The sequence below is a fragment of the Melanotaenia boesemani genome, chromosome 22 (genome assembly GCF_017639745.1).
Source record: "Melanotaenia boesemani isolate fMelBoe1 chromosome 22, fMelBoe1.pri, whole genome shotgun sequence".
Classification (NCBI taxonomy): domain Eukaryota; kingdom Metazoa; phylum Chordata; class Actinopteri; order Atheriniformes; family Melanotaeniidae; genus Melanotaenia; species Melanotaenia boesemani.
The window spans coordinates 10,854,844-10,868,976 of NC_055703.1; the positions used below are offsets into that span (position 1 = coordinate 10,854,844).

Genomic DNA, 14,133 nt, shown 5'->3' on the forward strand with positions numbered 1-14,133 from the left:
TCACTCTGCAAACCATGCGGATATATGATAAGTTGTCATTTTACATCATTCAAATTTTTTTAAATTCGATCTCTGTGGTCTAGATGCAACAAAATTACCATGAAAAACTGTTGTGTCTTTGTGAGAGGCTGCTGATAACAGTTTAGAATTGATTCTTTACTAATTTGTTAAAATAAGTGTGGACAAAACACTGGTTCTTTCCCTGAGTTAGCTGTCTCTGTTTTTGTAAATAAGTACTTGCTGTTGTATTACTGTTGTTAGGTTCTATTAACCTAAAAAGTACTGTCAAGCTCTATTAAAAAAAATTAATGTCAGAAGAAAGGAGTGACCCAAGTTGTCATTCTCCACCTAATTCAGGATTTATTACAACATACAAGCAGGAAAGTGTAAGAAATCTGTATAGTCTCACAGTCATGGCTTCTTATGCTCTTTTGATCATCCTCTTGTCCTAAAATCTATTTTTCCTCTTCAAAGAAACTGGTATTAAACTGAGGGTTTCCAAATAAAGAAATTATTCCATATTTATGGAAATATCAGTCAAACTTTATTTTGTTCCAACTTCTGAATTTAAACTTCACAATAACTGATACCCTCCTTTCATGTGACGTAGAGGAAAAGTCTGAGGTTACAGCCAGGAATTCTGCCCCATGCAGCCCCGAAGTCCTTTTAGCCATAAATAAGAGAAGATAAGAAAAGTAAAGAGTTACATTTCTGTCTCTAATTATACAGTATTAGCCTGAAATGGCAGAATACGAGGTCAGGACTGAAAATGGTAGAAAAAGCAGCCAAAGTCCAAAGAATAATTTTGAAAGACCTTCAAAAAAGTCTGCAGAACTATTGCTCGATATCACTAAAAAATATTTCATGAATGTCTGATTTTTTGGAAGCAAAATATGAAAGAAATGAGGGGTAAGGTAATTGTACTGTATGTGAATTCATATTTGCCAAATGTTCAGTGATATTTGATGTGTTTCTCAAATTATACCATAGAAATATAAATAATAATAATAATTCTGAAAATATGATGCATAAAATGTGGTATAAAAATACATAAAAAAACTGGTGTTGAAAAGCAGCCCCCAAAAAAATGACCCATAAATCAACTATTGACGTGCTATTTCACACGACCTTACAAACTCTTAGCAATTCTGAATTATAGACAAAGTTAAATTGGAAAGAAACTTCTCTGCTTATTACCAAGGTTTTTGATAGAATAGGTATTTTAATAGAAACAAATACAACAAATATTAAATTTTTTTAAGTAAAAAAACACAAATGAAGGGGTTATGGAGAGGTCAAAATAACATTCCTGTCCAGAGAAGATGCTACTTTCTGCAAACCAAAGCTGCAATTACACTGCATGTAATAGAAAAAGGCTGTTCAAGAACACAAGTGAATAAACTTTTCTTGTTTTATACATTGTGATCACACCTCAATGGATGATACATTAACTTCAAGTTGTTACTAGATATGAAAAGTGGAAAAATTAATTAAGGAACAGCATCTCATTTCCAACCTGAGCCAGTGCTGTACATAATACAATTTCACCACGCAAAAGCCATTCTGAATTAATCAGTGATTTGACTTGTGTTTACAATCTAAGCATTCAATTTGGTAAAAGCTTGTGTTTCTTCAAGTGAGTCCTTGTAATTATAGGACCTGCCTATCAAATAAAAACATCTGGGCTCAAAATATGAAAGTGAGTGGCTCAGGAAAACAGAAAAAAAAAAGAAATCTGTGTCATGAATACATGATGCAAGCCTTGTTGAAGCCAGGGGAGAATGAGCCAAATAAAGCACACCTCATGCTGAGCTGACACACATAGACTGGGTCAAGTGCCAAAATTGGACAGTTAATGACTGAGCTCCAAATGTTTAATTTCTCTTAAGATACACCAGACTGTGCTGAGACTCAGCAAGAGGTAAATAGTTGTTTTTTTTTTTTATTTTTTATTTTTTATTTTTTTCAGCTAACGAGTTCTCCCACATCCTCAATGGGTCAGTCAGACCATGTCTCTCTGTTAGCTAATTACAGCACCATGTTGCTTTGTTTTTTTAATGGTTTTCATCTAAATGAATCAACATACTAAGTCTTTATATTTATTTTTATTTTAATATATCCAATTATGAACAGATTCAATCTTCAGTCTTGTCGGCAGCAGATGTGTGGCTTTAAACATCCACAGGAAGCAAATATCCATCAAGGTAAAAACAAAAAAAAATGGATTCATCTGCAAAGATTTTGCTGCAGCAGCCAGAATAAAGATGAGGGAAGATGGCAGACATTCAGAGCCTGGGTGAGAACTCAGAGATCTGCATTAAATTTCTCTTTGAGACTTCTTTCTCCACTGACTTAAATCTCAGTGAAGTGCTTTGCTTTACTTCAGATAAGTCTGCTTGCTTTACCATAGGAAGCCATTAACTGACAGTACACGGCTTGAGGTTATCCCCATGGGTGTAACAGCCTCTAAGATGTGCTGTGTCTGCTGGGGATATGAAGAGAGCATAACACTGAAGAGATTAGTTATTACTGTGCAAGTTTCTGTTAGAAGAATAAGGTTTTTAGAGGCTATTGAGGGAGATGCAGAAAGCTAAATAATATAAAAAAGGGCTTAGCAGCCAGATGGAGAACCCTTTACAGAGAGGGTATGTGGTTGAGTGAATAAAGCAAGCACATATAATGACTGCATCATGCTCACAGGAGCTTTAAGGCACGTTTGCCATCCAGGATCAGTCCTGCTCAGATGGGCTGATGGTCATAAATCACATTGTTAAATGAATATCTCAGCAAAGTTTAGCCCTAGAAAGATGAAAAGCACACGTACACACTGTAAATGAGTACACATTCTCCCATTTGCACAAACTGCATGTTTTTGTTTGCCGAAATTTTCCCAGAGCTTCTGCAGAGCCACAGCACAATTCCACAGGCTCAGCCTCCTGCAGAGGAATGATTTGCAAGGAAAAACTAAAGCTGAAAACTTGGTGTTTTTGGTTGTTTTTTTTTATTGTCAGGTGGGGTAGAGAGGTGCAATGTGAATGTAGTCATAATGCCCCCCTCCCAAACCCTCTCATCCCCCTGCTGTCTCTCTGTCTGACACTGTTTTTTGATGCTTTATACTACTGAAGGCGTCACTGTCAACACGTTTACCTCGCCACTGTTCCCACTTGTCAGAAAAGCTTAAGCATTATTTGCTGCAACGATAAGTGGGCCCCTTCCTGCGGTTGCCTCACAGCAATGAAATGGTGGTGATTTTTGAAGAGACACATTCAGCCTGAACCTTTTCACACGTGCTGACACCCCAACCACCACCTCCCCTCCCCTGCCCTACGTCGTGATCTCATCTGCTCTCATGCGCAATCGTGAGGCTGCTGCGAGAACCGCTCGCTCCTGCAATCACTTCACATTTGTTTCAGCGATTGATTTGCTGGCATGCGAGTGGAAGGAGAGAATAAGCGAGTAGGTAGGCAGCGAAGCAGGGAACAGGGAAGTCAGAGGACGCGCAATACCAGGCTCACATAGTGTCACCATGACAACAGACATCACTTCACAGGAGAAGCACTTCGGATGCCTGTGTGGGCTGAAGTGACAGAGTTGAAGGTTGGCATTAGCCTCTTGTGTTTCCACAACGTACTATTCCTCTCCTCCTTTCCAGGGTTTTGATTTCCTTTTCTCTCTTTTTTTTTTCTTTTAGTCCATCCACAGTTCTGCTAAAAGGTGACCTGTTGCTCTTGACAGCTACGTATTGGGACCGCCAAATGATTTGTACTTGATGGGTTGTAAAAGTGGGTCCTGCCAGTTTGGCTTAACTAAGACAATTCAATCAACTGAAAAGATGGCGAGAAGACAGAAGGATACATTCATATTCAATGAGACCCTTTCATCGTTTGCGTCACTTTGAAGCCGGCTCACATGTATAATTCTCTGTGATCTGAAGCAATGCCAGTCATGGAAATGATAACTCAACATACAAAAATGCATCACACGCATTAAAACGGATCTACTTCAGTAGCCAAATCTGCCGTTCATTAAAACAAGTCTGATGAGGGTATAAAAACATATATTTCTTTAAAATTAAATGTCTAATCAACAGCTAAAGCAGGTTCTATGCATGCATGGATTATATAGTGCTATCTCTAAATGTACAAATTACTAAATTTATGTCATGATTTAACAAAAAACAAGAGAGAAAATTAATTTCTTAAATTCGCTATAAACCACATAAAACGACATGAAACTCATTTTGTCTCAGCTCCTCTAGAAGCATAAATGTATCTTTTTCTTCATTCTATGCAGAAATTATAAACCTGGCTAAAAGGATTTTCAGCTACTCTTATCAGCAGGCAGCACATACAGTAGTACTTGCTCGCTGCTTCTGCCCTTGTTTATCTATTTATGTACATAATAAATATAGAGTAAATGTAAATTATTTACAAGCTGGCCAAACTGTAATGCATATATAAAGAAATGATATAATGAATGCATACAAGAATGTAGCTACAGTATGTTGCATAAAAATAGAGGATCAAGGGGGAATGTGATAAACCAAAGTCATCCTGTGAGCAGGATTTTAGCAAACACACATACATAATGAGATGTTAATGATTCTTACTAGTGTGGGAAAATGTTGGGAGATTGTGGGGGGGATGTTAAAAATAAACCACAGGGCAGTTCTCTGCATCTTGTACCCTTTTTAACCAAACTCTAGTTGCAAGATGTGGAACAACCTAAAAGCATATTAATGCTACAAGATTTTCTCTGATCAGACATGGCGTGGCACAATAACAGCTACAGCTGCTTTCTTGGCATTTAAAATAGTCAGTCAATTTAAAATTCTGATTAAATGGACACATATAGGAAAGATGTGTGAATGATGGAAATTGGCATTTCTGTTAGTTAAATCCTGCTGTTTTCTACGTAGAGGAAATTAAACAATTCTAATGATTGCACCCAGCATAATTGCAATCAGACAAAATATGTGTAATTATGATAGGCCGATTGAAGATTGTGCAAAACACAGCCCTTCTCCAAACTATTCTTTTGTGAAGTGATTTTGTCGAACCCTAACTGAAAACAGAAAATTAAATAAATCTGTTAGACTATAATGACCTGAATCAAAGTAAATTGCATTTTCTAAACAGAAGGTATTTGAATTCATACTTTTTGCAGTAGTAGGAAATTACAAGATGCACTTGTTGCTTCCATTTAATCTTTATGCACTGTGTAACATAAGGGATATGATGATGAGGTGGAAGCTTTTCAGCAATGCAATTTCATCAGGGACAAACACAACAGAATATTTGTCAAAGCCCATCATCTCATGTGGTCAATATTGCAGCAGTTACTAGCAGAAATGAAATATTAACTTGCATCTGTCTAAATGACTGTGTGAAGTCCCTTTGCAAATGTTCCAGTTTTCTCATCAAACTTGCAACAAAGACTGAAAGTGAGATGCAAGAGTATCCTTCTGGAGCCTAGCAACTAATTACACCCCATTCACGTTAAGCAGGCAAACCCCTCCCGTGGAAGGGGAAGGAAGTACACCACAGTATCAAAGGGAGTCTTATCCGAGGGATCTACTGTCTGCCATGTGTCACAACACTACTGCACCGGCACTATTGACCCACTTGGCTTCTTACACCAAGATATCGCTGCTTTAATTAATTGGACTTTAACCATGTGTCAGTCAACATGAGGAAATTAACACTATTACAAGGAATGAAATTGTTGCTGATAAAAGCTTTCCTGCTGTGCCAAGGCTGGCATGTGAGATTGTCATCTTGTTTTAAATGATCCAGATGATAAATGGGTACTTGAGCAGAACGTCAGGTGACAAAGATGTGCCTCTGCCAACAACTTCAGTTGCTTTTCTGCCCATTGCTCAAAATTGTGAGTAACATTTTATTAGTCTAAATATGTCTCATCCTTCAGTCCAAGATGCTACTGAATTCTGGTTCAGTATAGGCCACTTATGCCCAGAAAAGGTTGTATGGGACTTCATTAAAAGTACAGAATTACTGAATAAAGAAAGAGAGATGGCTGCTTTAGTCTTTCCACTAAACAGGACTTAATGAATGAATGGCTACAAGATCATTAGTAGTAGCTTTATGTCCTCTGCACTGTGTATAGGGGAGACAAGTAGCTCTGGGTTTGGGGATGTGGGCTTAACAGTTCAAGCAGCCAGCCAGGTTACAATAAGCTTCTTTGGTCTGCTGTAGGAATTTGGCCTTGAGTGATCCAGAGGTAAACTGTCTTCCTGAACTCATCCAAATCCTCACAGTAGGGGGATGAATTGTATTACATCTGTTCAGGGTATGTGCAAAGTAGCCAGGATGACATTCTGCTTTTTTGTCAAGAGAAATTTACAAACACTACAAAAAAGTTTCCTTTTATTTATGCAGAATTAAAAAAGGACCACAACTGCTTACTTTTTATTACAAATAGTGAACAATGTTTTAGCTGACTACTGTTAAAACTGACGTCACTGTGCTACCCTAAAGCCTCCAGCCTCGTTTTGAACGTCGCCTGCTGCCAAACTTCACACAGCTGAATCTTTCAAAAATAGCCAAAAGGGGCAGAGAGGGGGCAAATCTGAGAGTAGCATCCTGTCAGTGCAACTGCCACACAGATGTATGTTATAGTAGCGTGACCTCCCGGTTCACGGCCGAGCAGATGCAAGAAGAGGGGGCAATCTGCAGATTTACATGAGAGATGTATGACTGTCTGAAATATTGACTGTCATATTGATGTCAGCGAGGTTATCTCAGCTCTGACGGCGCAGAGCGTTTACCGGTCAGCAGGGTCAGAGGGAATTATGTTGCATCATATTAGATATTTCAACCTCTCAGTTGTTGCTGCTCCATATTTGGACTTTGCCTGCAGGTTTCCCAATTTTATGGGTGTGCAGTAATGAGCTGATAGAATATGCCTTTACATATGACAAATGACAAAATCTGGTTTCAAACTTGCAGAACAGCACTATGAAAAACAGCTGCTTCACCTTAACTGTGCTGCATCAGTGTCAAAGAACAGAGTGATCATTAAGCACAGAGGAGTGTGTCAAACTTCAAGTTCAAACAGTGTCTCTGCAGTGTATATTTAGCATCAGTCTCAGAGGACTGCGTCCAAAGAGAACTGATATTTGTAATGATTAAGTTGATGCTGTCTGAAGCCCCACCCAGGGGTACGGAGTAATCCCTGACGTGCACAGTAAAATGTTCCACTGCAACAAATAGCTTGTTCTGTGCCGTAGCCAGCTGTACATTTTGATTTTGCTTCTTATTGAAGTGCATATACTGCAATCGCCCATCCTCTCTTCCCGCAGGGGAATGGGAGGAGAGACAGGCAAGGAAATGGGAACTTTGAGCAGGAGGAGAAGAGATAGAGTTATCCGTGGTCTCATTACGGTGGGAAATGTAAGGGTCCCGATCCAAGGGAATGATGAAGGACTCTGTGGAGGAGGCCTCTGAGAACCAACAAAGACGGCTTTAGTTTCACTGGCAGAATGCATTTGCATAGCTTAGAAGCCAAAGCGTCTGAACCGGGGCTCATGAAAAGAAACCTCGGCAATTGCTTGGACTTCAATGCAAACGAGAGGGAGCAGGAGACAGAAGGAGAAAGACAGCAAGAGCGAAGGAGAAGTGGGATGTGCGGAGGAGGGGGAGTAAGAACTTTTTCCTCTTCAGTAGCGTAACACAAATGAGATCAGGAACATCTGCACATCCCATGGAGGTTGTCTCTGGCTGACTTTGATGCAGATGGAACATAGTGAAGGCGGTACATCTTTGGATAAAGTAACAAGCACAAAAACATTTCCATGCTATCATAAGAGTCATGTTCCATTGTAGCTTTTCATATGATTTAGAGCATTTTAGTTGTCAGTAACATTACATGCAAATACTCTTTGAGAGTATTAAGCAGGTTTGTAAAGCTTGTCCTCCAATATGCTAAGATGAAGTAACAGCCAGCTAAGGGAATTCAGGTAAACAACACTGAGTCTTACAAAATAAAGTCCTGAGAAAGTTTAAAAAACTTTAAAGGCTAAAGAAGAAGGGAGGAAAAAAAGAGAGCTGTAGATGTTGTATTTTAGTGGCATCACTATCTCTCTTTGACTAGCCTTCATCAATTCTCTTTAATGACTGTGGCAGCACCACTTAACACACCAGTATGTGATTTCTTCATTGCTACATTATGATCTCACCATTTAGTTGATGGTGATGACGCACAGTGATGCTCAAGAATAAAAATAACAGATGAGAATCTCATTTTTGCTAAATGTTCCAGTCATCTCCTCTATGGTCAATTTAGAAATAAGAGGAGTAAAAGCTAGGAGAGTAACTGTAAAATAAGAATATTAAAGTGCAACTTGCAGATTTTTTGTTTGTTTAAATGTGGGTTTAAAAGGTTACTGATCGTCTTAATGGATTTTATGAGACGTGAGTGCAATAATCCAGAGAAAACATGAACCATTATGAACAGTGCTGCTGCAAATGTATCTTTAAAATTTCTATTTCACCAAAACAGCTTTAAATGCAACATTGAGAGTCTCTGCTCCAGCTGTGTATGATATAGTTTAAATTGAGATTTTCGTAGCTTCAATTAAATTAGTGGGTCAGTTTGTACTGCACTTTTTGTCATATTTAAATGGTTTATAACTAGTTTTGTTATTCTCTTCATAATGGCAAACATTACAGGATGGTGAAAATAATGTTAGCATATGCTAACTCATGTTAAGTCAGTTGCATGCTGGATTAGTTCTCCAGTTCTCCTTACACAGCAAATTAATTTCCTTCTAATGATGACATTGCTTCTGGGTTTCTAAATTCTCCCTATGGCTTAGCGTGGTGGTTTGTCTCTGTGTTGGCCCTGTGATGGACTGCTGACCTGTCTAGGGTGTACCCCATCTCTTTCCTGATAGCAGCTGGATTAAGCTCCAGTCTCCTGTGACCCTGAATTGGATTAAGTGGAATGGTTGTGTAAGGGTTAGGGTTTTCCCTTTTAGTTCAGACTAATAACGCAGTGGTCCCTTAAAGGTACATTGTTGAAAAATTACTGACATCTAGTGGTAAAGTTGGGGACAGAAATTACTTAAAATGCCAAGCACAGCAGTGAATGGATGGGGGCCACAATGGCCAACAATTCTTACAGACATAAACATGTTTCCATCTGCAGTAGCTTCAAATGCAGCAATGTCTGCACTGCAAGTAATTGCATAGATGTGTACTGTCTTCTTCTATGTGCCTTTTAAAGAGTTACTTATCTCAAATGGTATTCTAGCACCTAGCAAACATAGTCAGTACAGCAAGTTTAAGGCTCAGAGGGCTCTCACTTTGCACACTGAGTTGTTTCTTCACCATACACCATAGTAAATGTATTTGACAGATGAGGATAATTGACCACTGATCATTGATTTTTCTCACACTACATCTTTATGATTATGCAATGAAACTGCAGAGCATTCTTTTTTGAATGAAAAGTGTACAAAATTCTAGAGCTCTAAATGTTATAGTAGGGCATGTTCCTGCATTTTAAGCAACGGGGATTGTTAACGTGTACATTGCACTTTAAGCACTGTATGATCTAGTGTTTCAAAGATATGACCATTGTGGCAATGATGGATCTCTATTAAAACTATTTTCGAATGCTGATCACTAGTATTGCTTTGTTTCATTCTCTCTCATACTATTAAGTCACACAGTCACTGCTTTATACCTGTGCCTCAGAATTCCCACATCCACCAGATGTCAAAACCCTCTGCAAAGTCACTGGGAGGCAACACAACATGCATGCAAATGTTTTGCCACTATCAATAATAAATGTTGACTGAAGAATCTTGCAAATATTTTTTTATTCACACAGCCTCACTGGAGATGTGCAGTATGCTTTAAACATGAGATAAATATAGATCTTTCCTAACGGTTACTCACAATTTAAAGAATGCTTGAACATGTAAGCATTTGTCTGTGTATGTGTATCCTTCCTTCTGTTACATTACCCCCCACCCCAATATACGACGGAGGGCAAAAAGGTCCCCTTTCAGTAAAAATAATAAACATTTAAGGTCTGGTTAAGAGAGGAAGTGACTATGCTCTCAGGAATTTTCAAGCTGCACAGCGTACATGCAAACACAGACAGCTAAATGCCCAAACAGCTCCATCTGCTATGCCCCCACACCACCACCACCCCTCCCCATCCCCAGCTACAACCCTTCCATCCCTTCTGCTGCCACTGCTGCTGCAAGCCCACTAGTCCACACATACAGCTCTGACAACACCATATCAAGCATTACAGGATATGATACCTTCTAATCAGCTTGCATCTTCATCTGCACACACACACACTGTGGCATGGATGGTTGATAGGGACCAGCAGCTTTTACATAAGATTCATGTGGTCACTTCTGATGTTCAGTGTTGAACATAGAAAAACAGTTTAGTTGATATGGATATAGAGTTAAGTAAGGGCAATTATTTCTTGAGTTATTAATGGCTAATTAGAAACTCTGCCCTTTGGCTTAATGCATAACTGGTGGAATTTAATAGAAGCTCAACAACAATACCTACATATAAATCCTACTCTGCTTAATGAGTGTTTAGATATTTGACAATGGGGGAAATCAATAAATGTTGGCATTTTTTGATTTGATCCACTGTGAAATATCTTTGCAACAGGTGGAATAAATGGACACATGTAAGAGCAGTCATGCCACAGCATCCCTGGCATGTCTGTTCTCTTATTCATCTCCTTCCTCTAGAGATAAAATCCTGGCGCATCATTGGTCAGTCCGCAGCACCATGACTGTTCCTGTCATGCTCACAGTAACCTTTCTTGCTACTCACATTCTGTGGTGACAAGATCTTAGCGGTCAGCAACGGACTCTGTAACAGAAAAATCCCACGTCTCTATCCGTGAACTTGCCATCTCTCTGCTCTGTCTTTACTTTGGTCTGAACTGCTGAAAGATCAGGGCTGTGCAACCTCAAGGTCTCGTCTCTGTCCCAGCGTTGGTGCACATGAATCATTATGTCCGCACAATCCTGCTACCACTGCCACTGTGGGGGCTGCTGCTGCGAGGATGACGATACATTTCAGATATCATTTGTGCCACTGGTTGCACAGACAGAGACAGGAATTTATGATCGTTTTAGAGACAGTGGAAGGCAATGTGATGGAATTCAAACAGCATCAGAAAAAACCCTCCAGAAAAAAAAAGCTTATCTTATTACAAAGTAACATCTGAGCACACAAATAAATTCCAATTCTTTCAGTTTTATATGTGTAGCATGCAGCAGTTGTTATTAACTTGCAGCTTTTAGTTATTCCTTTTCCTTGTGACACTTTTGGGTTCATAACCGAATGTCCATGTTGGGCCTTTTCAAATACTTCCTTATAAAAACACATGCCAAGAAACATATTTATAACTGCTTCCAGTGATTCAGAGAGAATCAGACATGCAGACAGAAGCAGGAGGTGCCCAGATGGATCCACCACACAGGAAAATTACTCATGACTGGACATGAGTGCTTAACAGAATACAGTCTTTATAATGACATTTCAAAAATACGTCTAACCTCATGTAAGATTAAGTGCCATCCCTCTTTTGGATCATAATTAGACAAAAAAAAATGGACAAGTTAAGGCTTAAAGGCTTCAAAATAAACCATGTTCCACTGTAAAAATCCATGAATGTACTAAATTTAGCCCTCACACCTACCATGGAAAGGGATGGATTGGATGAGAAAAGGTGCTGTGCATGATTGCCTACACAAATTATTTGCTGTATAATCTGGAGGGTTACATTTAGAGTCCATCTTTTGAATCTGGCAATCAGATCTGGTATGTCACCCAACAGAGGCACTGGTGTTGCCTGACTTTCTTAAAAAAAAAAAAGGCAGATCATTAAAGGACCTTGTGATGCTACGGTGAGCGCAAGAAACTGCTGTTTTACAAGGTCATGATCACATGGTTAATGGAGTACATTGCATAGACTTACCATACACTCCTTGGCAACGTATGCTTTCAACGATCAGCGCCAGTAGCCCCAAAACTGCGATAATTACATCCATCCTTTTCACGTTAATCTCAGCATATCCAGCTTTCAACAGTGAGAAGTCCTTTCCGGGGCGGTGCGGCTGAGGTGCATAGACGCGGCACTTCTCCGATTCACGCGTCGATTAATTTAGTCCACTGTAAAGGCAAAACAGCCTATAATATAAAGTGGCAGGACGCAACGCACGCTCGGGCTATGATGTCTTTCAGGTGAAGTGCCATGTAGTGAAGATGCGGAGCGCTCGCGGCACACAGACGCCGTGGAGGATGTGAGGGAGTGATCTGCAGAGAGGCCGGCCTTTTTTTTTTTTTTTTTTTTTTTTAATGAAACCTCTCCTCGACTCCAGGCAGGTGCTCTCCTCTGACAGCCTAAAGTGTGTCCGAGAAGCTTAGCAACGACCCTTTAGGCACCAAACCGAGAGTAAGCGGGAGAAGGTTCTGTATCCACGGGCATAGCTTCTCAGTTGCAGCTGTGGTCAGGGCTCGCGCCGCGGATGCCGCGTTGACTGCATGCTGTCAGAGGAAGCCGTCATCACCATTCTCTTCACAAAACCGCCAATATCTCACCGTTTTCACCTTCTGAGCGATTAAGTCGTCAAGCCGCTGTTAAGAGGCTCGCGCGCTCACACAGTCACATCACAGCATCACACCGCGACTCATCTCTCCCGGCGGCAATGACAAGGGGAGGGTCCAGGGGCGGCGTGGATGGTTTCTGTCCTCCTCCGACGTCTCGGCGTTAGAGGACCTCTTTCTTTTAGGTCCACGCAACGGCGGGAGCTTGGATGTGTCAGCCGTGGGGCCAGTTGAGCATCAGTCACGTTGCGCAATACGTGCTACGGAAAACCGAGTGGCACCGCAGCCGGTCTGTGGCTACGTCAAGAGGTGCGTGGCTTCCAGCGCTCATCTGTATGGGAGGCTGCGCTCAGCGTCAGGAAAGGCATGAGAGGCGCAGCTGCTGGATGCTGAGAGGGAGGGAGGGGAGAAGAAGAGATGGAACCATTGGAATTCAGGAGCTTTGACAGACCTTTGCAATCTCCACCAAACACAGTCTTCAGAACTGTCTCTTCCTGTTTCACCATTCTGCCTTTATCAGACAGGGAGGAGGAGATGCTGTGTGTCGTGTAACATTCATCCGCTGCATGAGATGCCTTTGACTTGCAGTAGAGAGGTGTCTGTGTAAGTCTATTCAGAACTCACTTCGGCTGCTGCAAGCTTACCTTTCTCTTTGGTAACTGAGGCCTCCTTAGGCTTTAAAAAGATGCAGCTGAGTTCCCAAATTGGGTCTTAGAAGCGCCACAAGGGGCCCTGCAGGCAGAGAGCTCCAAGGGGCTATTCCAAAATGAGATAATTATATACCCTTTTTATATTTAATAATAAATAAATAAATAAATAAACAAATAAGTGTCCTGACCGCAGGTTTCTCTCTCACAGCTAGAACTCTGATCATAAAGACAATTTCAAAGAAACAATATAATTATACTTTAAATGGCTTCACTTTATTTTTCTTCTTCTTAAGAGGTACAGCTGACAGGTTCTAAAACTTGTTCTGTTTCCTAGCAACAACTTTTAATTGAATGATTTTAAATAGTGAAATGTTTTTCCCACTGAAGAGGAAAAGATCGTGTAATTCTAGCATAGACAAATGGGGATGAGTATCAAGGGTCCAACAGCATGATCCCAAATTAAACACAATAAAGATTCATGGCTGTGAATCAAAACTCAGTTAGGACACTGTAATTCATGGCAATAATAAATTCATGTAATTCATTTTTAAAAATCATAGCAAAAAGTGACACTCAGATTGCTATCGAGATTACACTTACTGTAGTCACTCAAGTTGAAGTGGGCAGCTTGATCAGCCCATTCTCAAAGCTGTAAATTTGTTTTGACAAGTAATTTATCTGGTATTGAGTGCAAGAGTGAAGGCTTTCCTTAAAGCAAATTAAAAATGTAACATTCTTCACTGATTGTGGCAGGAAGGAAATTCCACTTGAAGCACAGAGACTGTCCTCACAGTGCCTGGCTGGTTGGGGGGGGGGGGAGAGAGGGGGTGGTTTGGCGCCCTCTATAGGACAAATCTAAAATCAAA

General features: G+C 40.2%; 1 protein-coding gene across 2 annotated transcripts in view; it reads right to left on the minus strand.

Annotated features, from left to right (window-relative positions):
• Window positions 1-12,869, minus strand: part of LOC121633726 (MAM domain-containing glycosylphosphatidylinositol anchor protein 2-like) — a 226,127-nt gene extending 213,258 nt beyond the window's left edge. For both annotated transcript variants that reach the window (XM_041975923.1, XM_041975921.1), the window contains exon 1: window positions 11,989-12,869. In XM_041975923.1, the coding sequence (XP_041831857.1) occupies window positions 11,989-12,061 (73 nt within the window). In that variant the 5' untranslated portion in view covers window positions 12,062-12,869. The remainder of the gene's footprint in view (window positions 1-11,988) is intronic.
• Between the last annotated feature and the right edge of the window lie 1,264 nt (window positions 12,870-14,133).